The sequence below is a fragment of the Palaemon carinicauda genome, chromosome 36 (assembly GCF_036898095.1).
Source record: "Palaemon carinicauda isolate YSFRI2023 chromosome 36, ASM3689809v2, whole genome shotgun sequence".
Taxonomy (NCBI): domain Eukaryota; kingdom Metazoa; phylum Arthropoda; class Malacostraca; order Decapoda; family Palaemonidae; genus Palaemon; species Palaemon carinicauda.
This window is the reverse complement of record NC_090760.1, coordinates 68,571,027-68,598,951: the sequence shown is the minus strand read 5'-3', so window position 1 is coordinate 68,598,951 and position 27,925 is coordinate 68,571,027. Positions and strand designations below refer to the sequence as shown.

General features: G+C 42.7%; 1 protein-coding gene across 1 annotated transcript in view; it reads right to left on the bottom strand.

Annotated features, from left to right (window-relative positions):
• The window catches only part of LOC137628873 (squamous cell carcinoma antigen recognized by T-cells 3-like), a 48,294-nt gene extending 29,221 nt beyond the window's left edge, over positions 1-19,073 (bottom strand). Inside the window, exons 1-6 of the mRNA XM_068360124.1 lie at positions 18,766-19,073; positions 15,285-15,411; positions 14,776-14,880; positions 14,509-14,663; positions 7,155-7,406; positions 4,257-4,389 (exon numbers count right to left, since the gene is read on the bottom strand). Coding sequence (XP_068216225.1) covers positions 4,257-4,389; positions 7,155-7,406; positions 14,509-14,663; positions 14,776-14,880; positions 15,285-15,411; positions 18,766-18,936 — 943 coding nt within the window. The 5' untranslated portion in view covers positions 18,937-19,073. The remainder of the gene's footprint in view (positions 1-4,256; positions 4,390-7,154; positions 7,407-14,508; positions 14,664-14,775; positions 14,881-15,284; positions 15,412-18,765) is intronic.
• Between the last annotated feature and the right edge of the window lie 8,852 nt (positions 19,074-27,925).

Sequence of the window (27,925 nt, the reverse complement as noted above, 5' to 3'; positions counted from 1 at the left end):
CAACAAGGCTCAAGATATTGCTACTCTACATCACCAGATCACAAAAGGTGATTCCAAACTGGAACTTAGTGATGGACAGTTTTTTTTAAATGTTTGCCCAAGAACCAAGTGAAAATACAGTGGCATAGAACAGTTTTTTGCAGAGATAGCCAAACTTTTAAGTGTCATAAACATTAGGCAGATTTGCGAGAAATATTTAACTCTGGGTGATAGGAGGATAGATGTGAGAGAGGCAAGAGAGCGTACTAGAAATAGGAATGAATGGCGAGCGATTGTGACGCAGTTCCGGTAGGCCCTGCTGCTTCCTCCGGTGCCTTAGATGACCGCGGAGGTAGCAGCAGTAGGGGATTCAGCATTATGAAGCTTCATCTGTGGTGGATAACGAGGGAGGGTGGGCTGTGGCACCCTAGCAGTACCAGCTGAACTCGGTTGAGTCCCTTGTCAGGCTGGGAGGAACGTAGAGAGTAGAGGTCCCCTTTTTGTTTTGTTTCATTTGTTGATGTCGGCTACCCCCCAAAATTGGGAGAAGTGCCTTGGTATATGTATGTAAGTATAAACATTAATAGTTAACAGGAGCTATTGAAATGCCATATCTGGTCTTGGGCTCCAGAGATGAATTCAGATGTTAAGAGGAGAGTGACTGTTCGAGTTTGGTCTGAGCGGTTCTAGAGTTGTCAGGGCCCCTTCCAAGAATATCACAAATTTTTAAGTAATTTGTATTTTTCCTAACATACTTACCTAGAACTACCTTCTTAGGAGTTACTGGCTAACTCTACCTAACCGACCAGCTTTTTGTATAGTTTATCTCCCTCTTCTCGTTTTCTACGGGGTCAACCTCTGGCAGTGTGGTACATGCCCGAGGCGACCCCGGGGTCAGGCAGCGTGATATCTCAGGTCGACTCTCCAGTAAGTTTCTGGTCGCGACGTGATATACATCTCGCCGCGCTCTCTCTTACCTGTGCGACCCTCGTGTCCCCCAATCCTTTGTGCTTAACGCGTGTTGCCCACGTGTTTTCATTTCACTTTCCCGTTCATCCTTGTGTCTCTTGGTGTGTTAGCGTTGTGTTATGGAGCATCCTCGTCGTTGCCCTGGGCCTGTGGCTGGTTAGTCTTGCGGGGCTTTCCTCTCCAAGCCTGAGGTTGATCCCCACTCCCTGTGTTCCACGTCTAGTGGGAAAGCGTGTTCCCCTACTTCTACGTGCCCGGAATGTGCTGATTGGACTGAGATCCAGTGGGTGCGCTTCGGGACGAAGAAGAAGAAGGCAACTAAGAAGATGCCTAAAGATTCAAGCATTTCTTCGCCTGCAGGTTCGCCAGACGATTCGGCAGACCGTAGCGCCCGCTCTTCCTCCCCTACCCAGCGTAGGGGACGAGGTAAGTCCGTTGCGGGGAAGAGGCCCATTGCCCTTCCCCAAGAGTCTGATTTTCCTGTGGGGGATGTGTCCAGTGTGGGGCAGGCATGTGTGGGGCCTGAGTGGAGTGCAGAAGTGTGGGTAGGAGGCGAGGGCCTGGTGCCCGCAGGTCCCGTCGCTTTGGAAGATCCTATGTGGGGTAGGCCGAGTGCCGATACTTCCCCTGCCTCGTGGCGTGTTTCGAGAGCTTCGACCGCCGGGGGAGACACGGAGAAAGGTAGTTCGACGTCTTCGGACCCCGCCACGTGGGTGAAACCTAGGACTCCCTTCAGGTCTCCCGTTAGAGAGCAGGTAGATCAGATGCTCTGTAAAGGACTCGCGGGGACCCCTCCGGCTCCCTCGGCTACGCTACCCCCCGTGTTTCTGCAACCGCCCGCACCTGAAAAACGACGTGATTTTCCCCCCACGGTCTTGGACGTGTCGGCCGGTAGGAGAGCTCCGTCCTCATCCTCGTCGTCGTCATCGGAATCTTCGTCTTCTTCGTCATCAGAGGACGAAGACAGGAACCTGATCCAAAGGAAGAGGGAGAAATCCCGAAGGAAGAAAAAGTCTCGTTCCCGCTCGAGGCATGGTAGGAAACGGTCGAAGTCCTCTAAGAAAAAAGCGAAGAGGAATAGGTCAAAGGACTGGGTGACTGTCACAGTGCCCCGGAGCGAGCTGTTTAGGTTTTCCACAGCCGCGGCCGCTTCCGGGTGGCTCCCTAGAGCCTCGCCTTCGTTGTGTCACCCTCCTAGCTCCTCCTTCGACCTAGCCGCCCGGCGGGAGGGCTCGAACCGAGACCCCCGTGCATTGTTTAACCCTACAGTAGCCTCTGCCCCTTCTTCCCTTAGGAAGGATATAAGGAGTATGAAGGAAGGCTTAGCGTCAACCACGAGCACCTTGGAGAGACTAGGGCTCTGCTGTTGTTGACAGTGTTCTTGGTGTCCCTCTTAATTCTACCTGTGCTGACGAACAGGACTGACAACTGGGGCCGAGTTGTTGCAGTGCGTTCAAGATATCTCAAACTTCTCACTGGGCATAGTAACAACTGATCTGGGTCATTGGTTACAGAACATATACTCTTAATCTGAAAAGACCCGAATCTAAGGTTCAGTACCCCCGAATTTTGAGTCTTTGCAATGAACTCAGGGTTCGAAGCCCCAGTTACGAGAGCCCGAAGGCTCAGCATAACACAAACCCGAGGGTTCAGTATCATGAGAGCCCAAGGGCTAAGCGTGACAAGGACCAGGAGGTCCTCTGTTACGAGAGCCTGAAGGCTCAGCATAACATGAACCCGAGGATTCGGTGTCACGAGAGCTAAAAGGTTTAACGTAACGAGGACAGGGAATTCCTCTGTTACGAAAGCCAGAAGGCTCAGTGTAACGTGAACCTGAGGGTTTGGGGTCACGAGAGCCCAAAGGCTCAGCATAACAAGGACCATAAGGTCCTGGGACAACGAAACCAGAGTCCAAAGACTTAGTGAAGGTCCAAAAAGGCGCCTCCTCACAGAAAGGGTAAGAGCACGCCCAGGGTAATGAGGGGTCAAGAACTCTTCCACCCGATGAACCTCCGGAGGGGAATACTTGACAGAAACCACCCGAGGGGGAGACTGTCCAAGCTCGGAAGCTTCCTCTCCCGGAGAGGTTTGTTCTCCTGGAGGAAAACAGCACTTAGGACAACTCTCCTCCCCTGCCCTTGGGGAAGAAGCATAAGCGTACTCAGACTGCTGCCCACAAGCGGTCAAGATGTTCCCCTGGAGGGGGAACTTGCCTTGGACTCTGCTCCTCCAACACCCCTGGTGGATTTGCATTGTTCTCAGTGTCAGTCATAAGGGACCGAAAGAGGATCAACCTTCGAAGAGGACGAAGACGACAGCCACCACACTTCCCCCTTCTGAAGGAGCTGATAAAGGATGTCCTTAGAAAGGAGCCATCAACGCCCAGTGATAGCCAAAACGACAAGATGTCAGAGAAAGAGCAGGAGCTCCCTGGAGGAAGGGGCGGGGCTGGCTCGCTAGGGGAGTCACCACCGTCTATTGACCTGCAAGACTGACCTGGAGTAATCAGGGCTGCGCTGCTACTCAGCTATTCCTCAGGGAGGACCGGCGGAGGAAGAGATTGGGAGGTAGAACAACCGTGACTTCTTCGACTTCAAGGAAGACCCCGAAGGAGAAGAATAACACTTAGCCTTCTTCTTCTTCTGTCGCCTGAACCTTTCCCAATGGGAGGCAGAACACTCCCTACACTAACTACAGGTGTCATCCCTTGAACACCGATGGCCCCGACAAGCCGGACACAGCCGGTGGGGGTCCGTCTCCATGGCAGACATAATGGTACCGCAAGAACGCCTTTGAGACGTGGACAAGTACGCATGGGATATTTCACGCATACACTGAAAAAAGTAAGAAAAATTATTAGTATACAAAGGCAAGTCTTTATAACAACGTTATCCCTCGCTAAAATTAACATGGCTTGTCTTTCAGCTTTGCCGAAAGTAATATCCCTAAAAAACAGGGGAAGGTTTGTATTTGTGTAAGAACAATTAAGGTTTACAGTAATCATTCACATTACTTCCCATGAGGGTTTAATAAAATTGGAGGGTAAGTCAGGCATACAAAGTCTCTATAAGTTACATATGAAATTCTACATCTGACCTGTGAGTACACATGGCAGATGGTAGTATCTTTTACATATCCATAAAAATATCAGCCTTTCAAACGGTTATCGAAAAACTATATATATTTGATCAGTGAAATATACTATACTGTACATCTTAATCTACTTTAACTTCCTTTCAATACCATAACACCTCACAGTAAGTACAATACAATGCATATCAGAAACATCAAACTTGTATCATACGCACTTGCATCAAGGCAGTGATCGGTAACCGCTCTCTCATATAGGCTCTGCACAGCTGCTGGGTTGTCAGTGTCGTGGATATACGAGATGTAGCGGCGGTATATGGCTAACCTCTCCTGGTCGCTATCACATTTTAGCTAAAGATTAAAGTACAATATATACTTACACAGTTACAAATCAAGCCAGCAGCAATTATATTTGACTGTACAATGCTAATCTTTTGCTAATATTTACAAAAATAAAGTACATAAGAATATATTATGATACTGTACTTAATAAACAAAGTCAGGAACACAATACTTTGCAAGAGCAAGACTGTTTGGGTATGGAAGTTCTATAAAGAAAATTGTGGCATTTAACCTTTGCATTCAGTAAATTTTCATTATTTTGTAACCCTGCCTTATTATTCATTCAGTGGATTTATAGATTATATTTACAATATATATAAAAAGTGCACAAAAAAATTATCTGCCAAAATTGAACAAAAGTGAAAAATAAATCATCCCAACAGTTTTTATGTTTCATCCATATGAACCATCGTTTTGAAATACAGCATGCAAAATCAGACTATATCAGCGTCCCTTTCAGCTGATACTGAAGCCCATGTAAAAGAGAACTAGTCTCATCTCAGCACTAATGCCAACTCGTGACTCAGAGGCATTCCTCAAACATCTGTGCCTGTGTGAAAAGCTTCCAGGGAATGCCCTTGTGTTTTATCTTAGTATTTGACAAACATGACAAATTCGTAGATGATTTGTATTTTTCCCTAACGATACAAACGTTTAGCTATTTATTAGGGGTTATTATTAGCAGTACCAGCTGAACTCGGTTGAGTCCCTTGTTAGGCTGGGAGGAACGTAGAGAGTAGAGGTCCCCTTTTTGTTTTTGTTTCTTTGTTGATGTCGGCTACCCCCCAAAATTGGGGGAAGTGCCTTGGTATATGTATGTATGTATGTATTACTTTTGGCAAAGCTGAAAGGACGAGCCATTAAAATTTTAGGGAGGGTTAACTAGCCATTCCGCTAGTTAGCGGGGGTAGCTTGCTACCGCTCTCGTTCACACACCGGAGATTTAGCTCCTTTGCTTGGAGGTAGGACTTCAAAGGGGATAGGGTTTGCGGGTAAGTTTGTATAAATAGCTAATCATTTGTATCAGTAGGAATGTTACAAATTATCTACGAATTTGTCATTTTTTCCATAACTGGAATAGAAACCTACACTATCTATTAGGGGTGACTCACCCATTAGGAGGGTGGACGTCCCTGTCAATCTAGCTTTTGCCTTTACCAGGGAGCTCCTTACTTTGAATAAGTTTGTACCAAAAATAAGGAGTCTTTGCACCTCACTAAACCTTGCTATGAAAGGTCCCTAGCATCACAAGCTGTGTGTTATGTCTAGAAGTGCGACTGTCCAAGTAAAAGTTATTCTGAGTCTTCGTATGAAAAACTGTTGTAACCAAGACTTTCCCAATACAGCATCACCTTGGGGATGCAACATTATAAAGAAAAGGATAAGGGCCAGTCAAACCTTTTCACTCACGCAGACTAAAACCGGGTAACAGTGCCCTCAACCTTCTGCTACTTGTCCGATAAGGGGTTTGAGGTATTATACCAGCTGTTGTGCAGCCACCACAGGGCTGATAGGGAAAGTATCGAGCCTCCTGTGGGTTACGTCTTGCAGGTAGTGGGCCGTGAACATATTCTGACGTTTCCACACCTCAGCTTGTAGAACCTGCGTCACAGAGAAGTTTTTCTTGAATACTACAGACATAGCTACGCCCGACATCATAAGCTCTGGGGCAATGTGAAGGAGGAAGGTCCAGATTCAGGGCATGGTCTATGACCTTGCCAATCCAGGCAGAGTCGGCAACAACAGCCAGAGAATCTGAAGATGCAGGAGCGTTAGCAGTGGCCACAGAAGACGCCTCAGACACTACAAAGTTGACGCACGACAGAGGATCTAACTCCAAAGTCGACGAGAGCTGCGCACTAGCACCACGAATGATGAAGCTCAGCAAGGAATCCTTGCAGGGCGGAGCCGGAGGGCTCAAGGACGACCACACCTGTGAAAAAGGAGAGAGACAAGGCCTCACCCAGGGGGAGAGGTGGGGCTGCTTCGCTAGGGGGGAAGCAACACCATCTCTCGAGGACCAGTGTTGGCCATAAATTAAAGGGTCTACGCTACTACTCGACGGTCTCCCGAAAGAGACTGAACGAGCAGGAGCTTCGGAGGAAGGTCGGGAAGCAGAAGAAGAGGTCTTGGGTTTTTCCCCTTTCAAAGAAATCTTCGAAGGAGAAATATCCCGCTTTGACTTCTTCCGCCGTCGCCCACTGGGATGCAGACCACTCCCGACACTTACTACACCTATTACCACTATCACACCATTGACCTCTGCAAGTGTGTCAAAGGGTGTGGTGATCGGTGCTCACGACGCTCACGGCTGACATGAAGGTTCCGCAGGGCCGACTTCTGAGTCCAGGGCAAGTACGCATGGTCGCAGAAGTCAACACACACTAATAAAAGAGAAAGCATAAACAAAAGCAATTAATGGCAGTCCAAAAACTGGCAAAGGATGAAGAACAGCAACAACCGTACACCATCTGAGCCAAAAGCAAAGTGACCTAAATCACCGGTGTGAGCGGGAGCGGTAGCAAGCTACCCCCACTACCCCCGCTAACTAGCAGAATGGGTAGTTAACCCTCGCTAAAATTTTAATGGCTCTTCCTTTCAGCTTCGCTAAAGTAATAACCCCTAATAAATAGCATAGGTTTGTATTCTAGTTACGGAACAAATCAAGAATTCATATAAATATATATAAATCAATCAATTCTTTCACATAGAGGTAGTCTTAAAACACATGGCACCCAGTATCCATGTCTGAAAAAACAATGCCTAAACCTTACCAATTCATCTTCATAAGGTATTTTCTCGATCAGTTTCTTCTGCGCCTTATCAATGTCCACTTTCATATGTGTTTCAATGTCACCTCCAAAGTATTCGGCCGCCTCGTCTAAGAAGCTCTGTGGATCAGAGTTGAGCAACGGCACTCTTGCCTGTCTCCGATAGAGATTCTGAATTCTGCTGAGCTGCTTCTCCAAGTTTTTTTTCTCTTCCTCCGCTTCAATCATGTCGGGTTTCTGCATTCCTGCATACACCTGGAAGAATCTGATCTCTAAAACTATCACAATATATGTGAAAAATGTTATTTTTATTAGTAAAATAAATTTTTGAATATACTTACCCGATAATCATGTAGCTGTCAACTCCGTTGCCCGACAGAATTCTATGGAGGGATACGCCAGCTATCACAATACTAGAAGGGGGTGTACTTACCAGCGCCACCTGTGGCCAGGTACTCAAGTACTTCTTGTTGACACCTCCTCAATTATTCCTCGGTCCACTGGTTCTCTATGGGGAGGAAGGGAGGGTCGATTAAATCATGATTATCGGGTAAGTATATTCAAAAATTTATTTTACTAATAAAAATAACATTTTTCAATATTAAACTTACCCGATAATCATGTAGCTGATTCACACCCAGGGGGGTGGGTGAAAACCAGTGTACAAGATTAAAGGATAGCTAAGTATCCCATATTTCATATAACAGTTATCTCAAATAACAATGAAATAATAAGTACCTGGTAAGGAAGTCGAATTGAACCGTTACTCTGCCTCTTTTTTAAGTTCGTCTTCCTTACTGAGCGCAGCGTTCCTCTTGGAGGCTGAATCAACCCAAAGGTGCCAAAGTATATGGGGTTGCAACCCCTACTAAAGGACCTCTACAAAACCTCTAACCCAGGCGCTTCTCAAGAATGAATAGACCACCCGCCAAATCAAAAGGATGCGGAAGGCTTCTTAGCCTACCGTAACAACCATAAAAACAACAATAAAAGCATTCAAGAGAAAGGTTAAAAAAGGTTATGGGATTAAGGGAATGTAGTGGCTGAGCCCTCACCTACTACTGCACTCGCTGCTACGAATGGTCCCAGGGTGTAGCAGTTCTCGTAAAGAGACTGGACATCTTTAAGATAAAATGATGCAAACACTGACTTGCTCCTCCAATAGGTTGCATCCATTATGCTCTGCAGAGAACGGTTTTTATTAAAGGCCATCGAAGTAGCTACGGCTCTTACTTCGTGGGTCCTTACCTTCAGCAATGCAAGGTCTTCCTCCTTTAAGTGAGAGTGGGCTTCTCTAATCAGAAGCCTTATATAATATGAAACCCCATTCTTGGACATGGGCCTCGAAGGTTTCTTGATGGCACACCATAAGTCTTCTGACTGTCCTCGAAGAGGTTTAGACCTCTTAAGATAAAATTTGAGAGCTCTGACAGGGCAAAGAACTCTCTCTAGTTCGTTACCTACCATGTTGGAGAGGCTAGGTATTTCAAACGATCTAGGCCAAGGACGTGAAGGAAGTTCGTTCTTTGCTAGGAATCCAAGCTGAAAAGAACATGTTGCAGATTCGGTCGTGAAACCAATGTTCTTGCTGAAGGCATGAACCTCACTGACTCTCTTAGCTGTTGCAAGGCAGACGAGAAAAAGAGTCTTGAGGGTAAGGTCCTTGAAGGAAGCTGACTGGAGAGGTTCGAACCTAGGTGACATAAGGAACCTTAAGACTACGTCTAGGTTCCAGCCTGGAGTGGATAGACGACGCTCTTTAGACGTCTCAAAAGACTTAAGAATGTCTTGAAGGTCCTTGTTGGAAGAAAGGTCCAAACCTCTGTGGCGGAGAACTGAAGCCAACATACTCCTATACCCTTTAATCGTAGGGGCTGAAAGGGATCTCTCATTCCTAAGATGTAGAAGGAAGTCAGCTATTTGGGTCACAGAGGTATTGGTAGAGGATATTGAATTGGCTCTACACCAGCTTCGGAAGACCTCCCACTTAGACTGGTAGACTCTACGAGTGGAAACCCTTCTCGCTCTGGCAATCGCACTGGCTGCCTCCTTCGAAAAGCCTCTAGCTCTAGCGAATCTTTCGACAGTCTGAAGGCAGTCAGCCGAAGAGCGTGGAGGTTTGGATGCAACCTGTCTACGTGAGGTTGACGTAGAAGGTCCACTCTAAGAGGTAGAGTCCTGGGGATGTCGACTAGCCATTGAAGTACCTCTGTGAACCATTCTCTTGCAGGCCAAAGGGGAGCAACCAGCGTCAGCCGTGTCCCTTCGTGCGAGAGGAATTTCTGCAGAACTTTGTTTATTATCTTGAACGGTGGGAATGCGTACAGGTCGAGATGGGACCAGTTCAGTAGAAAAGCATCCACATGAACTGCTGCAGGGTCTGGAACAGGGGAACAGTACAGCGGAAGTCTCTTGGTTATGGAGGTGGCAAACAGATCTATGGTAGGTTGACCCCACAAGGTCCAAAGTCTGTTGCACACACTCTTGTGGAGGGTCCATTCCGTGGGAATGACCTGATTCCTTCTGCTTAGGCGATCTGCTGAGACGTTCATATCGCCCTGAATGAACCTCGTGACCAGAGTGAGGTTTAGACCTCTTGACCAAATGAGGAGGTCCCTTGCGATCTCGTATAGGCTCCTCGAATGGGTCCCTCCTTGCTTGGAGATGTAAGCCAAGGCTGTGGTATTGTCTGAGTTCACCTCCACCACTTTGCCTAGCAGGAGGGACTTGAAGTTCAACAGGGCTAAATGAACTGCTAGTAGCTCCTTGCAGTTGATGTGGAGTAATCCCTGTTCTTCGTTCCACGTTCCCGAGCATTCCCGTCCGTTCAAGGTCGCACCCCAGCCCGAGTCCGATGCATCTGAGAAGAGATGAAGATTGGGGGTCTGAATAGCCAACGATAGACCCTCCCTGAGAAGGAGGTTGTGCTTCCACCACAGGAGAGTGGTCTTCATCTCTTGGGTGATTGGGATAGAGACTGCTTCGAGAGTCGAACCCTTGTCCCAATGAGCTGCAAGATGGAATTGAAGAGGGCGGAGGTGGAGTCTCCCTAGCTCGACGAACAGGGCCAGTGATGAAAGGGTCCCTGTGAGACTCATCCACTGTCTCACCGAGCAACTGCTCCTCTTCAGCATGCTCATGATGCACTCTAGGGCTTGGCTTATCCTGGGGGCCGATGGAAAAGCCCGAAAATCCTGACTCCGAATCTCCATTCCCAGGTACACAATGGATTGGGAGGGAATGAGTTGAGACTTTTCTATGTTGACTAATAGACCCAGTTCTCTGATTAAGTCTAAAGTCCAATTGAGATTCTCCAGACAGCGACGACTCGTGGAGGCTCTCAACAGCCAGTCGTCTAAGTAGAGGGAGGCTCTGATGTCCGATAAGTGTAGGAATTTTGCTATATTCCTCATCAGATGAGTAAAGACCATAGGAGCTGTGCTTAGGCCAAAACACAGGGCTTGGAATTGGTAGACAACCTTTCCGAAAACGAATCTCAGGAAAGGTTGGGAGTCTGGATGAATAGGAACGTGAAAGTAGGCATCTTTCAAGTCCAACGAGACCATCCAGTCCTCCTGCCTGACCGCTGCTAAGACCGACTTCGTCGTCTCCATCGTGAACGTCTGCTTGGTGACATACGCGTTGAGCGCGCTGACGTCCAGCACCGGTCTCCAACCTCCTGTCTTCTTGGCCACAAGAAAGAGACGGTTGTAGAAGCCCGGGGATTGATGGTCCCGGACTATAACCACTGCCTTCTTCTGCACAAGTAGTGACACCTCCTGGTGCAATGCTAGCCTCTTGTCCTCTTCTTTGTAGTTGGGAGAGAGGTTGATGGGCGATGTGGTCAGAGGTGGTTTGAGGCAGAATGGAATCCTGTAACCGTTCCTCAGCCAACTGACAGACTGGGCGTCTGCACCTCTCTTCTCCCAGGCTCGCCAGAAGATCTTGAGTCTGGCTCCTACTGCTGTCTGGAGAAGCGGAGAGTCAGTTTTTACCTTTAGATGTCCTGGAGCCTTTCCTGGACTTGCTCCTGTAAGAGTCTGGACGGGAGCTTCCTCGGCTGGGGGCTCTACCACGAAAGGGCGGTATGAACCTCGTAGCAGGGGTATCAGCCACTGGTGAGCGATAAGTCTTGGGGACTGAGGTAGTAACCTTAGACTTACGAGCCGATGAGGCTACAAGATCGTGTGTGTCCTTTTGTATCAGGGCAGCAGACAAGTCCTTAACCAGCTCTTCAGGGAAGAGGAACTTCGAGAGCGGAGCAAAAAGAAGTTGTGACCTTTGGCAAGGTGTAATGCTGGAGGAAAGGAAGGTACACAGCTGTTCCCTTTTCTTCAAAACCCCTGATACAAACATCGACGCAAGCTCACCAGATCCATCCCTAATGGCCTTATCCATGCAGGACATTAATAGCATGGCAGAATCCTTGTCCGCAGGAGAGGTCTTCTTGCTGAGGGCCCCCAGGCACCAGTCAAGAAAGTTGAACATCTCAAATGCTCTAAACAGTCCTTTCAGTAAGTGATCAAGGTCTGAGAAGGTCCAGCAAACCTTAGAGCGCCTCATAGCAGTTCTCCGAGGCGAGTCCACCAGACTTGAGAAGTCAGCCTGGGCAGAGGCAGGTACTCCCAAGCCTGGTGCTTCTCCTGTGGCATACCAAACACTCGCTTTCGAAGTGAGCTTAGTCGGCGGGAACATAAAAGAAGTTTTGCCAAGGTGTTGCTTAGACTGCAGCCACTCCCCTAAGATCCTTAATGCTCTCTTAGAGGACCTTACTAGGACTAGCTTAGTATAGGAGGACTTAGCTTGTTGTATGCCCAGCGAAAACTCAGATGGCGGAGAGCGGGGAATAGCAGAGACAAAGTGGTCTGGGTAAACCTCCCTAAGCAGAACCAAGACCTTACGAAAGTCAATAGACTGTGGAGAAGGCTTGGATTCATCCACGTCTGACGAGGGATCCAGGTGTGCCTCCTCATCATCAGACGCCTCATCACCCGAGTGTAGCGAAGATATCGGACAAGAATGCTGAACAGCAGAGTCAGAACGAGTAGGAACAATAGTGGTTTCCTCTTCAAGTAACTGTTGAGGGAGAACCTGAGGCTCAGACTGCAAAGGCTGAATAACAGACGAAGCAGAAGGAAGGCGCATGGGTGGAGGAGGCTGACTCCTAGCATGAGTGGTTGAACCCAAGGGTTGCGCTTGCTGAGCGGTTGGTGGAAGCGGAGTAGCAAGTTCCTGTTCCTGTGGTGTGAGCGGAGCGTGATGAGGTTGAGGCTGCGCAGAACAAGGTAAATGTCTCGCAAGCTGAGGCTCCTGAGGCGCAAGGCCAAGGTGTAGAGGAGCTTGCCTTGTGGATGGTTGAGCTCGCTGCAGCGAGAGCTGAGGAGACTGACTCATGGACGGGAGAGGTTGTTGTACCTCAGCCAAGAGTTGCACCACTGGTGGAGCAGCAAAGGGAGGCGGAGGAAGAGAGGTATAATCCTCCTGATCCCATAGCAAAGGTTGCCTTAAAGAAGGCGGAGGCTGAACACCACTGGGAACAGCAAACTCAGACCGTGGCTCAACATCGTACGCCTGGCAGGTGGTACTGCGATCAGGCGGAGCAAGCGCAGGCGGAGCGAGCGCAGGCGGAGCGAGCGCAGGCGGAGGGAGTGTAGGCGGAGGCGGAGGTGCAACACTCTCAGCCCGACACTCACGCATCAAGTCCGAAAGCTGTGCTTGCATGGACTGTAGTAGAGTCCACTTAGGGTCGGCAGAAACTACAGTAGGCTGAGGTAAAGCCTTAACAGTCGAGCTCTGTTGTGGCAGAACCTTACTCCTCTTGGGCGGAGTGCAGTCGACAGATGACTGCGGCGAGTCAGAGCTGAGCCAATGACTGCAACCTGGCTGAGCACTCGCGGACTGGACTCTGCGTTTAAGTGGTCTCGAGACCTGAGACCAACGTTTCTTCCCTGACAGATGATCAGCGGACGAGAAAAAGACGGGCTCAATCGTCTGCGGGTGGGAGTGACGGTCTTTGGAAGACACGCCCGCAACCACCGAGGATACTTCTGTGCGCCTAACAAGGCCTGCCGAACCCTTATGCCCTTCGACATTGCTTCTCCCCTGGGCTTGGGAGCTTGCAAGAGGTCCCGGACTGGGAGGACGACTGGCTCGCACAGAAGTATCCTCACGCACCACACTGGCACTGACACTAGCACTTGGCACTGCACTGACACTAGCACTCGTCACAGCACTGGCACTAACTCCACCCACTGCACTCTTGACCTTAAGTTCCTTAACTTCGGCCATCAGAGACTTATGGTCACTTACCACTGACTCTACTTTATCGCCTAAGGCCTGAATAGCACGCAAAACAACAGACATATCAGGCGGAGGGCAAACAGTAGGTTCGGGGGTAGCCACTACAGGGGTAGGAAAAGGTAGGGGATCATGAGGTGAGGAAAACAGTGAAGAGTGAGAAGAACTCCTCCTAACTCTACCTCTCTCTAACTTAGATGAATATTTTAAAAGACGGACAAATTCCAGTTCCGAAAGTCCGGCGCATTCCTCACATCGATTTTCTAACTGACAGGGCCTGTCCCTACAGTCAGAACAAGCGGTGTGAGGATCTACAGAGGCCTTCGGAATACGCCTATTGCAAGACCTACATCGTCTATGGGAGGGGGCTTGCGAAATGTCAGACATCTTGAATCCAAAGAGTTAGCCAAAGGGGTTTCCAAAATCAAGCAAAAGATCGTTAACCGTTAATCAGGACTATATAAAAGCTATCTAGCTAATATAAGAAGGTTTCCAGTAATGCGACAGCCGAAATCTGAGAGAATACTTCACCAATTAGCCGTGAACAAACTCGAAGATCATAAGCGTATCCCAGAACGTCTTGCCGGAAGCACGACAGAGGAATAATTGAGGAGGTGTCAACAAGAAGTACTTGAGTACCTGGCCACAGGTGGCGCTGGTAAGTACACCCCCTTCTAGTATTGTGATAGCTGGCGTATCCCTCCATAGAATTCTGTCGGGCAACGGAGTTGACAGCTACATGATTATCGGGTAAGTTTAATATTGAAAATAAGTCAACTTACAAGTAAACTGATGACTTACTATACAAAAGGATTTGCTTTTTGGCCATTCATATTTACAACAAAAAATTCAAGCCACACAATTTTAAATATATTATCTCTAGTTGTATAAAAAATGTAATAGCAAATCAACTACTGTACCCCTAAGGTACAATACAAAAGTTATAAAATGACTGTAGTTAGTAGGTAAAGTTTTCTCAGCTAGCAGTAAAAGTTTCTTAAGAGGACTAAACATGTAACAATAGAGAAGTCTGATACTAATGTCTGTATGCAGTATTCACCTGCTTCTCCACTAAGAGAACCACCTGCCAGACGAGTATTCCTTCTGCCACGTGCGTGCCAACCGCCATTAGAGCTTGATCTCCCACTGCACGTGTGGCGTCCATGTCTCCTCCCCCAAGCATGAACATGACGTATTCCACCCAAATTTGAACACCTGACACGAGATGTTAATGAGTGGATATTAAGACAAGTTGAGTAGTTATCAAACACCTCCAAACATAAAATAATATGACAATGTATCACAAAGAAATACCCACACTACCTACTTGTATAATCTTTAACTGCACGCTCAAACAAACTTGTGATGTAATCTCTCTCTTCTTTTGTTGTACAAACCTTCTGTTCATCTCTAACCCAGTCAAGCCACAATTCTGAAATATTTAAAAATTATACACTAAAGCGATCAAATACAATAAGTTTTGATAACTACACATATACAGTATTTCTATAACGTTACCCTCCTGAAGGAGCTGCTGTATTCTTGACTTCAATTGAGCAGTACTGTACCTGTATAAAAATTTCAATGTCCTTGACAATCAAGCTTTGCTAGATAAGCATATTTCTACAGGTACTAAAGCAGGTGTACAGCATAGTGTGACTGTACTTTTCACGAATGTTAGCACATACTTCTATCTTGGAAATCTATTTAATTTTGGCATAAAACCTATAATCCAATTTGAAAAGAGCATCTGTCAAAGACATTTTGAATCATAATACTAAATGGAATAGCACCTTAAACAAGGCAAAAACTACTTCTATGTTCATTGCAACTCACCGGGTGAAAGTGGATATATTTTGTGCATGGCTTCTCGCGCTGCACGAGCCTCTTCCAACTCCACAAGGGATCGAAGAGCACCTATCAAGTTTACGTGGGCTTCGTAACACAAGACATTTCTGGCAATCTGAAATCAGATGAAAAAATGTTGAAATTATCTGAAAATTAATATGATTAAGGTCTGGGTAATAAAGTACATGTCTTCTTTGTGTATATCCTTGCTATGGAAATACATACTGTGATAATTGTAATTTATTTTCATGTAAGATTTTCCCTTTACAGATCATGGTGGGTCGCTGGAATGAGCGGCAATGACGTTAGAAGTGTAAAAAACCAAAGACATGGATTTGATAACAACCAGTTATACTAGATCTAGCTTAGCCCCATGGCCTCTTTACTCATTCATCGGGCAATGACTGCCAGCCAAGTTTCAACTGATGTCTAAACATAGATACTCAAATCAGTCAAACTTTGAACTCGGAGGTAAGATTTTTCCAGTCCAGTGCATCCTATTAACACTGACATGGTGAACAGCAATATTAGAAAAAAATGAAACAAAACAACATTGAAACAATGTAGGTACTGTAGTAGGATGGCCAGGTTACCAGCCACACACTAAAGATACTACAGCTGGAGAGTTATTGGGTCCTTTGACAGGCCAGAAAGTATAGTACAGTACTACACTGTATCTATCTCTCTGGTTACAGTCAATTTTTCCTAAGCCTTGCCCATACACTGAATAGCCTGGCCCATTCTTTCCACATTCTCCTCTGTCCTCATATACCTGACAACACTGAGATTACCAAACAATTCTTCTTTGTTCAAGGGGTAACTACTGCAATGTAATTGTTTAGAGGCTACTTTCCTCTTGGTAAGGATAGAAGAAACTCTTTATCTATGGTAAGCAACTCTTCTAGAGGAACACTCCAAAATCAAACCTTTGTACTCTAGTCTTGGATAGTGCCACAGCCTCTATATCATGGTTTTCAACTGTCTTAGGGTAGAATACTCTTGCTTACACTTGGACTGCTGGGCACACTATTCTATCTTATTTCTCTTCTTATTTTTTGAAGTTTTTATAGTTTATATATGAAAGATTTATTTTAATACTGAAACTGTTCTTAAAATACTTTATATTATTTATTACTTCTCTTGTAGTTTATTTATTACTTTATTTCTTTTCCTCACTAGACTATTTTTCCCTGTTGGAGCCCTTGGGATTATAGCATCCTGCTTTTCCAACTAGGATTGTCGCTTAGCTTGTCCTAACAAAAATAATAATTGCTAAAATTTAGAAGAGCTGCAAGGGGAACTCATGTAACAATTTTACATGCAATGTAAAATGGCAATGAATCAGACTTAAGAAATTAAAGTACTGTAGAGTACAAGAGAATGGACCACAGTTCATTCAACAATCTTTTCTAGAGATGGTGCAACCACTTACTGTATAACTGTGCAGATAACATTTTATATGGGAGATGATGAAAAAATTAACAGCCAAATTCGATAGAGCAGACATTTTACTTCTGGAATCGTGTGCCTGCTAGTGTCATCCTTCCTTGCTCGAGCTACAAATACTCAAACATGGCAATGAGGTTGTTTGATCAGCGTGATTTTATTTCGGATGTCGACTATACCACTGCTGCTCCTCACCATGTTCTGGTAACGATATTTGCCTTACATAAACTACCCGGTCGTGTGGACGCAGTGTTCTACCAGTCTCTTTCCACTTGATCAAAGATGCTTCTACAGTACTCTTTTGTTCTGCTATTTTCCTGACTACACATCTTCAGAGCTATCATATTTGTATCATACAGTAGAAGCAAGCAGCAAAATGAGAGGACATCAGGGTATTCAGGGGACTCGGTAAAGACCCTAACCTAAGCTTGAGGAAGGTAACCAAGGTCGAAATTAATGATTTTAGTAAATATCTTAAATAGCAAAGCAGAATTATGAAAACTCACACAGCATACAAGATGAGTTATCTGAATAAACGGTAACCTGTGGACAAGTTATTTCATAAAAGAATCAAGTTTTTATAAGCTGAATTTTGATGGGAGCCAGCTACTCAAGATCAGTCCAGAAAACAATATTCATAATGTAGTAAAATCAAATCATTAAAATATTTTATCCTGTCAGATATTTAGTTTTATAATCACTGTAATTATTGTTCAATAAGTTTAAAGTACAGTTGTGAATTCATCTTTCGAACTTATCTATCCTACTGTAGTGCAAGGTAGGAACCTCAAGTCAAACTTTTTCCATTTATTTCTATTCCTCGCTTATGACAACTTTCATTATCTAACCTCACCAATCCTAGGATGATGACATTGTGTTTTGTAAATATTTACAAGATGCCTGAGACAATAATTGACATAGGCAGGAACAATAAGCTTAAAACGATATAAATTTGATAAAAAATTATTTCAAAGTTACTATTTCCTATCCAGTATATTAACCTCTCATAGCTTGTCTTCAGGGGGGTGACAAAAAGTACTATATTAAAATTTAGGTAAAGGACTGACAAACACACAGTACAGAAAAAAAGTAGTTTTTTCCCTAGGTTACATTACACTGTACTAGACTACAATAAACCCCACAAGGTACCCCACCCCCAAAGCAAGAGAACTCTAATCTAAAGACAGTGGAAGGCCAGGGTACAGAGGCTATGGCACTACCGAACACCAGAGAACAATGGTTTGATTCTGATATGTAAGGAATAGGCCAGAATATTAGGTGTATGTGTAGGAAAAGACAAAATGAGCCATAACCAGAGAGAGAGGGATACAATGTAAGGGGTGTATGTATGATGGCAGCCACCTGTATGTATTATTATGTTTAACTTAGAATACAGCAGTGTAAGGAGGTCACGCCCCCCGCGTTAGGTATGTAGGTAAGGACATGGCTTGTCGGTTAAGTTGGGGGGGGGAAGTGTAGGTTAATTGATGCCCATTTTTAATAAACGCGTGAGGAACTGGCCGCTGATATACAAAGGCTCCCTATGTAGTCCTGTCTGACCAGTTAGGTTAGGGAAATAGAAGGGATTGGCATTTACTAATGGTGGTTCATCGATAAAGAATTACTAAATAAGCATATAGCAAAAAGCCTGAGGAGTGTATGCATGATAGCATCCACCTGTATTTATAATGAAAGCCAACTAAAAATACGGCAGTGGAAGGGCAGTCGCAAGGGGGCGTAACCCGCCTGTTAGGTTACTATGTAAGGACACGGGTGGTGGGTTAGGTAAGTTGATGTCCATTTACTATGCACACTGGAGGAACTGACGCTCATATAAAAAAGCTCCCAGCCTGAGTTTAAATCATTAAATTCACGCATAACTTGATATTGTCAGTTTTGGATTGGACATAATCTAACCTACTTGTAGGGTATAGCCTTAATACGGTCCTGATACGAACGATCCATAAAAACTATTTTAAAATAACCAAGAAGCAAAAATGAACAAAATTGCATCTGTAAACACCTGCTTCCTTAATTCTTGAACTTTATAGCGAAGACTTTCCTCTTTGTCGGCGTCTAGAACTTCATCATCATCATCATCATCATCCGACTCATCATCTTCACTGTGTTCATAATCGTCACCCCCTTCTTCCTCATTATCGTACTCCATTTCTTCCACTTCAGCAGCTGACATGGTTTATCTTTCAGCTGGAGAAAATAAACAGTCAAATAGACCGTCAATTCACTATCACGTCACAATTTCACATATAAGATTAGTTCCTCAGGCGCCAGATCTCACATTAAAAGCGTAGGAGACGTTTTGTTTATATCAGGGATGGTTTGGATAAAGAAGGGACCATTTGTTTTAAAACATTTCCTTTGTAAAAACTCAAATATATCTTTATAATACTCTATGTTTTAAATTCTAGAAATATTTATAATATTCTAAATATATATCAGTTATATAATTATCAAACCCATTAATTTTAGGTTTTATATTAAGGTCATTCTAATTATAATCTTATCGTTCTCAAAATACTTATCAAACTTATAAAAAGTATGTTTAAATTAATATATTAATAGCTCTAATTTGACAATAGGTTAAGCATAAGAGAAATCAAAATAATCGTTTGATGTACATTATTTATGGCTAGTTTGTAACCAAGATGTCTCACAGGATTATAATACAGGAGAGGGGGTTCCCAGCCCCCTTGTCCCATCCCTTTTAGTCGCCTCTTACGACACGCAGGAATATGTTGGCGCTATTTTAATTGTTTTTATGTCCCCCGCGGCCACAGGGTTTAGAAGAAGTAGGGGTTGTATGAATCAGATTTTTACAGTTGGGCAGATATGCAAGAAATATTTAGCAAAAGGTAAGGATGTGTATGTTGCGTTTATGGATCTGGAGAAAGCGTATGATAGAGTTGATAGGGAAGCAATGTGGAATGAGATGAGGTTATATGGAGTTGGTGGGAGGTTGTTGCAAGCAGTGAAAAGTTTCTACAAAGGTAGTAAAGCATGTGTTAGGATAGGAAATGAAGTGAGCGATTGGTTTCCGGTGAGAGTGGGGCTGAGACAGGGATGTGTGATGTCGCCGTGGTTGTTTAACTTGTATGTTGATGGAGTGGTGAGAGAGGTGAATGCTCGAGTGCTTGGACGAGGATTGAAACTGGTAGACGAGAATGACCATGAATGGGAGGTAAATCAGTTGTTGTTTGCAGATGATACTGTACTGGTTGCAGATGCGGAAGAGAAGTTTGGCCGATTAGTGACAGAATTTGGAAGGGTGTGTGAGAGAAGGAAGTTGAGAGTTAATGTGGGTAAGAGTAAGGTTATGAGATGTACGAGAAGGGAGGGTGGTGCAAGGTTGAATGTCATATTGAATGGAGAGTTACTTGAGGAGGTGGATCAGTTTAAGTACTTGGGGTCTGTTGTTGCAGCAAATGGTGGAGTGGAAGCAGATGTACGTCAGGGAGTGAATGAAGGATGCAAAGTGTTGGGAGCAGTTAAGGGAGTAGTAAAAAATAGAGGGTTGGGCATGAATGTAAAGAGAGTTCTGTATGAGAAAGTGATTGTACCAACTGTGATGTATGGATCGGAGTTGTGGGGAATGATAGTGATGGAGAGACAGAAATTGAATGTGTTTGAGATGAAGTGTCTAAGGAGTATGGCTGGTGTATCTCGAGTGGACAGGGTTAGGAACGAAGTGGTGAGAGTGAGAACGGGTGTAAGAAATGAGTAAGCAGCTAGAGTGGATATGAATGTGTTGAGGTGGTTTGGCCATGTTGAGAGAATGGAAAATGGCTGTCTGCTAAAGAAGGTGATGAATGCAAGAGTTGATGGGAGAAGTACAAGAGGAAGACCAAGGTTTGGGTGGATGGATGGAGTGAAGGAAGCTCTGGGTGATAGGAGGACAGATGTGAGAGAGGCAAGAGAGCGTGCTAGAAATAGGAATGAATGGCGAGCGATTGTGACGCAGTTCCGGTAGGCTTTGCTGCTTCCTACGGTGCCTTGGAAGACCGCGGAGGTAGCAGCAGTAGGGGATTCGGCGTCACGAAGCTTCATATGTGGTGGATAATGGGGGAGGGTGGGCTGTGGCACCCTAGCAGTACCAGCCAAACTCGGTTGAGTCCCTTGTCAGGCTGGGAGGAACGTAGAGAGGAGAGGTCCCCTTTTCTGTTTCATTTGTTTGATGTCGGCTAACCCCCAAAATTGGGTGAAGTGCCTTGGTATATGTATGTTGTAACCAAGACACGAAAGGGTATCCTTTGAACTTTATGGAGTATTTCCGATCACCCTCCGATGTCCAATGATGAGAAGTGGGAAGGATAAAACTTGCTTTATCCTTATACATACATATATATATATATATATATATATATATATATATATATATATATATATATATATATATATATATATATATATATATATATATCCCTTATATGATACAGAGGAAGGGTAGGGTAATGCTTGCTTACCAAAATGCATGAAATATCACACAAGGTTGGGATGAAGATAAATAGAAGAAAGACAGAGATGATGCGAATGGAGGATGCAATGGATGATGAAATATCATTGGAGGGAGAAAGGATTAATGAGGTAGAATCCTTTATGCTTGTACTTACTTATTACTTGTGAGTAGTCTTCAAGGCCCGGCTCCGCTGCTGCTGCAACACTCCGTAGGGCCTCCTTTGTTCATATTTCAGTTACTATCCATATTCTTGTCTGGTGCACTTTTCACTCAAGTCATAGCATTCAGTGATGTTGGAGAGTTACCTCTAGACCTTTATCGAATGTCTTCCATTATTCGGTATTGGTTTAGATTGCAAAGACTCCCTAATTCTTTATCCTTTCAGACTGCAAGCCTTATAAGGCACCCAGCGTACTTTGAGTCACACCTAAAATCCCATCAACCTTATGGCTTTCGGGTGAAACAGTTATTAAACAGTCTGGATATAATTAGAAGTAAGGTACTTCCATTCAAGGTATCATCAACGCCTCCATGGAAATTACCAGAGGTATCTTTTTGTAAGTACTTTATTGGAGTTGCGAAGAATATGACAGACCTAGAAGCCAAGTCTCTTTTTATGGAACATGTTGAAGAACATAGAGGATCGACTTTTATATATACCGATGGCTCCAAATCTGATGCTGGCGTTGGATTTGGAGTACATAATAATGGTTTTGATTGTAGAGGTTCACTTTCTCTGACTGCTTCCATATTTACAGCCGAACTGTATGGCATATTAACTAATATTGAGAAAATAGCGTTGGAAAAGGAGGGTAATTTTACAATTTTAGTGATGCAAGGAGTGTCCTTCAAGCTTTATAAGTTTTTAATTCTAGTAACCCTCTAGTTTTAAAGATTTTAGAATGGCTCTTTATTATTGGACGCAGAGGTATAATGGTTCGATATTGTTGGGTTCCAGCACATGTAGGTGTGTCTGGGAATGAGAAGGCAGATTTACTGGCGAAGAATGCTGCATCCGAGTTTCTGCCAAGAAGGTATCCCATTCCATGTAATGATTTCCTACCTAACATCAAGAAATTGCTTTGCAATAAATGGCAACAGCACTGGGATAGTCTAGATGGGAATAAAATGAGAGAAGTAACAAATGTCATATCTCCTTGGAGGTTACATGATGCCCCGAAAATGGGAGACATCTCTTTGTCGTCTCCGTATTGGTTACACTCGGTTAGCACATAAGTTTCTGCTGAAGGGCCAACACCAACCATATTGTGATGACTGCTTAGTACCTCTAACAGTGACGCATTTGTTGACCGAATGCCCCAATTTTGATAACTTAAGGAATAGATATTTGTTTGAGGCTCGAGGTGAGGATGGCAGGTTCATCCTTGCCAAGATTCTTGGACATGATGTGTCCTACTATGCAAGTGGCATTTTTAGATTTATTTCAGAAGCAGGTCCTTTGAAAACTATTTAACTTTTATAATGACATTCAACTTTTATGATTTTAATTGAATATTCTTTTATCTTTTTATATATATAAACTAAATGATATCGGCGTCAATGACAGGTGTCAGGATGCGCAAAAACTTTAAATAAATCAAACAATCAATCATAGCATTCAGCGAATAAGTAGGTTTTTAATTTCTTCTTAAAACTCGGCAGACTTTCACTGTTCTTGAGATTTTCAGGCAGCTTGTTATAGATTCTTGATGCACACAGTGCAAACGCTCTAAAACTGATATTTACATTACATCTAGGCTCATTCAATCTATGCCGATCTACGCTATGTCTTAGTCATAGAAGTGTCAATATGAAAGGCATTTAATAATTCATCTATATAACTTAGTTTTCCAGGTTGTAGTGCTTCGTAAGTCATAAGACATATCTTGTAAATACTCCTTGCCTCTACTGGCAGTCAAGGTAAATCAATGAACACTGGTGTAATCCTTTCTCGTCGAGGTGAACCTTTGATTAATCTGGCAGTTCTACTCATGACATTTTGAAGGTTTTTCAATGAATAATTGGGTAGTCCATAGTATAGTGAGTTGCAATAATCTAGCTTGGAGATAACATAATTCTGGACCAGCATTTTTATGGTTGTCTCATCCAAATATTTCTTAATGGAAGCATTATTCATAAGTTGCCCTTACTACATTAGTAATCTGATCATTAAAAGACAGATGACAATCAAGTAAGACTCCCAGGGGTCTAACTACATTTATTTTTACTACCATAGTGGCTCCATGCATTTGTAGAGTTGTAGTTGCAAGTCATCTTGGATCATTCCTCTTCCCTATAAGTAAACATTCTGATTTATCTTCATTCAGTATTAGTTGTTTAGCTTCCATCCAGCTTTTAACATCTCTCATTATTTCATCTAGCTCTCCCACATTACACAGGGACATATAGAACTGAGTATCATCTGCAAACAATCTAAAAACAATGCCGTGTCTTCTCAGCAGATGTGAGAGTTTAATAGCATAGACGAACCTCTAGAGATAGTTAATGAACATACATGCTTAGGACAGGCAGTAGCCTAAGTGTTTCCCAAGGACACGAGACCAAAATTAAAAGAAGGATAAGCCCGAGATTAAGAACTTTTGGTAAACAAGATGAGATTATGAAAAGTAAAATGCAACTTTCTCTAAAAAAGAAAAATATCTAATTAGATGGGCCTATAAATATCAACTTATTCTTCAGAAATTTTGAGCCTTACTAAAGCCTTAAAACATGAGCTAGTTACAACTCAAAAAGCCAAGGAAAAATAGTGATGGAACTAACACTGAAAGACAGAAAAAAAGCAGAATGGATACAGGAGCATCTGAGCAAACTAACATGTAAGAGAACGAAATGGACATGGGCAGGGCATATAATGAGAATGACAGATAATATATGGGCATTAAGAATACAGAATGGTCCCTAAAGATTGCAAAAAAAAAAAAAAAAAAAGCAGGGGAAAGAAGAGAAGACGTTGGATTGACGAGATAAGAAAATTTACTGATATAGACTAGCGTAGAAAGGCCATAGACAGACGCGAGTGGAAGAACATGTCTGAGGCCTTTGTCCTGCAGTGGCCGACTATACTCTATTTTTTATAGCAGTGCATATTTACACTTGACTCACAGGGGTGCCCTTTTAGCTCGGAAAGGTTCCTGATACCTGATTGGTCGGAAGTATTTTTGTCCGAACACCTTCATTGTTCTCGAATGATTACCAAGTAATGAGAATCAAAACTTATTTATCAACCCATATTTCTCCATCATATATATGTTTAGTCAATAAACAATGTGAAAGAATAAATATATTATAAAGAATCGTCTTGGTAAGTCTAAATTTAATAACACAATCCGCCGAAGTCAACGACAGCAGCCGGTTTTCGGATGCACGCTTTGTAATTTTGTAATTTTTCACATATTTTAACACAAATTGGGATAGATTGCACTCAGCATAAGTTAAACATGTTATTATAAACTTTCTTTGAATACCAGAACTTACCAAACACATGGAATTAATAAAACCCAATATTTGTTAAAACTTATGGGGAGGTAAAAGAACAGTCTCTAGCGGCCTGGCGGAAAAAACGATCCCTTCTGACTCGTAGACGCAGTTTGTTTTTTTCTTTCATAATATAGTTCGGCCTATTCCTTTCAGTTTGAATAGTCTTACATTGTTTCTCTTCGTATTATTTTGCTTAGTATTTTCCCACATTCCTGTTCCTCACCGAATATCTATCTATTTTCCCCAATATCCCTTCTTTCATATAGGCCTATGTGATATCCGCACTACGATTCCTTATTTCTTATCCTCTGTCGAAAGTGATGGCTTGAAGGGAAGCGCGTGCTAGTCTCATTAAAATAGTGTAGAGGCAGGAATAAAAAAAAATACTATGCTTAATTTCAGTTTACAGAATAGGTTATACTTGCTACACAGCATAAAATTTATGTTGTTATTATTATTTACATACTTACTGACGTAAGGTGCAAAACATAAGGAATCGTAGTGCGGATATCACATAGGCCTATATGAAAGAAGGGATATCCGGGAAAATAGATAGATATTAGGTGAGGAACGGGAATGTGGGAAAATACTAAGCAAAATAATACGAAGAGAAACAACGTAAGACTATTTAAACTGAAAGGAATAGGCCGAACTATATTACGAAAGAAAAAAACAAACTGCGTCTACGAGTCAGAAGGGATCGTTTTTTCCGCCAGGCCGCTAGAGGCTGTTCTTTTACCTCCCCATAAGTTTTCACAAATATCGGGTTTTATTAATTCCATGTTTTTGGTAAGTTCTGGTATTCAAAGAAAGTTTATAATAACATGTTTAACTTATGCTGAGTGCAATCTATCCCAATTTGTGTTAAAATATGTGAAAAATTACAAAATTACAAAGCGTGCATCCGAAAACCGGCTGCTGTCGTTGACTTCGGCGGATTGTGTTATTAAATTTAGACTTACCAAGACGATTCTTTATAATATATTTATTCTTTCACATTGTTTATTGACTAAACATATATATGATGGAGAAATATAGGTTGATAAACAAGTTTCGATTCACATTACTTGGTAATCATTCGAGAACAATGAAGGTGTTCGGACAAAAATACTTCCGACCAATCAGGTATCAGGAACCTTTCCGAGCTAAAAGGGCACCCCTGTGAGTCAAGTGCAAATATGCACCGCTATAAAAAATAGACTATAGTTACAGCTGATGATGATGATGATATAAGTACAATCATATTCTATTGCATGAACGTTTATTTTTTTAATCATAATAGTTTTCCTGATATTTGTTTTTAACCTATAATTAATATTTCACAACCATGTCTATATCTCTCAGCAAATTGTCTTGCCTACAATGATCTTTCCCTGGTACACTGTAAGCAGGACCTGTGTAATGTATTTGCAGCATCTCTTTAGCTTTCCAACTGCTTCAAATGTCTTAGACTCTTAGTCCAAAATTTATCTTTTATTTAAAAAAAATTTCAGCCCTGAGTCAGTATAATTGTCTTATATATGTTGATTATGATAATAATAGCAATAATAATATTGATAATATCAATAAGGATAATAAAACAGTAATAATAAAAGGCAAACCAATCAAAATGAAGTTACTTTCCCAGAAAATTGTCAGGATGATTTCAAGTACGACCCTTAATTCCTGCATGTCTTGATAAGAAGAATTCTCGGAATCGTGAGTCGTGACAATAACAGTGGAATAAAGCAAGGCTGTACTGCCTCTACAACATTATTCAAATTAATTACTTATCAGATCATAAAACAAGTAGAAAAGGAAGGTAATGGTTTTAAAAATTATATTATAAAGCTAGTAGTATTATTTTTTGCTGATGATATACTAGTGCTTGCTGAGAATATAGAGGATGCTGAATTAAACATAAGGAAAGTGATAGATATAGGAAAGCAGTGTGGTTTAGACATAAATAGAGACAAAAGTAGCGTACTTATATATAATATGAAGGAGAAACCAGATAATATAGAGGGAATAAGAGTAGTAAGCAATATTAAATACCTAGGTATCAAGGTAGATGATGGTAGGAATATGTTCAAAACACAGAAAAGTGAAATGATAGTTAAGGCGCAAAAGCTAGCCAATCTTACATATTCGATCATAGAAAAAAGCTGTAATAAGATACTGATAGGAAAAACATACTGGAAAAGTGTAGCACTACCCTCTATATTATATGGAACAAATGTGATTAACTTAACAGAAACGGAAATAGAAAAGTTGCAGAGAATAGAGAATGGAGTGTATAGAAGGATGTTAGGGGCTGTAAAGAATACAGCAATTGTAGCCTTGAGAGGGGATGTAGGAGCATCAGCTATGAAAACAAGGGTAATAGATGGTAAGCTGAGGTACCTTAATAGCATTTATAAGGGAGAAAAGGACCTACTTACAGCAATAGTCAATGATATGGAAGAAAAAGAGAGGAAGTGGTGGATGCACGTGAAGAAGTATGCTGAAGAATGTGGGATGGCGATGAGAGAAGTTGAGAGATGTGCGAAAGAGGATGTAAAGAAGAGAACAAGAAAATGGGACACAAGCAAATGGAAGAGTGAAATGGAGTGCAAGGAGAGTCTAATTCTGTATAAAAACTGGAAAAGTGAAATCAAGGAGGAGGAAATATATGACAACACATTTTCGTCAATTTTATTATTTAGAGCAAGGACAAACTCATTGGGCTTGAATATAAGAAACAGACACCAAGATGGAAATATAAATTGTGTATTCTGTGATGTAGAAGAAAATGCTAACCACTTTATATTATATTGTCCACAGTTTAGTGATATAAGAATAAAAGCAATTGAGCTCCAACAACCATACGAAGAAGATAGTGCACAAACAGTTGGAAAATTCCTTTTTTGTGAAGAGAATATTGAAAATAAGAAAAGTATACTACAACAAATGTGGATGAAAAGAGAAAAACGAGTGAAAATAAGGAACACACAAAACTAAAAGACACAGAGGCGCCGTTGTAAAGGCTATGCCTCACCCCAGAACCTGAACCTGAACCTGAATAACACCACTGATTATACAATAATGATAATAATGATGATGCTAATATAGATAGTAGCAGGATAGTTACAATTTTCATAATAAGATTAAAAACTTAAGTTAAAACATGTTTACATAAACAAAACTATTTTTATCGAGAAGTTAAAGAAAATTCACGGAACCGTTGCACCGT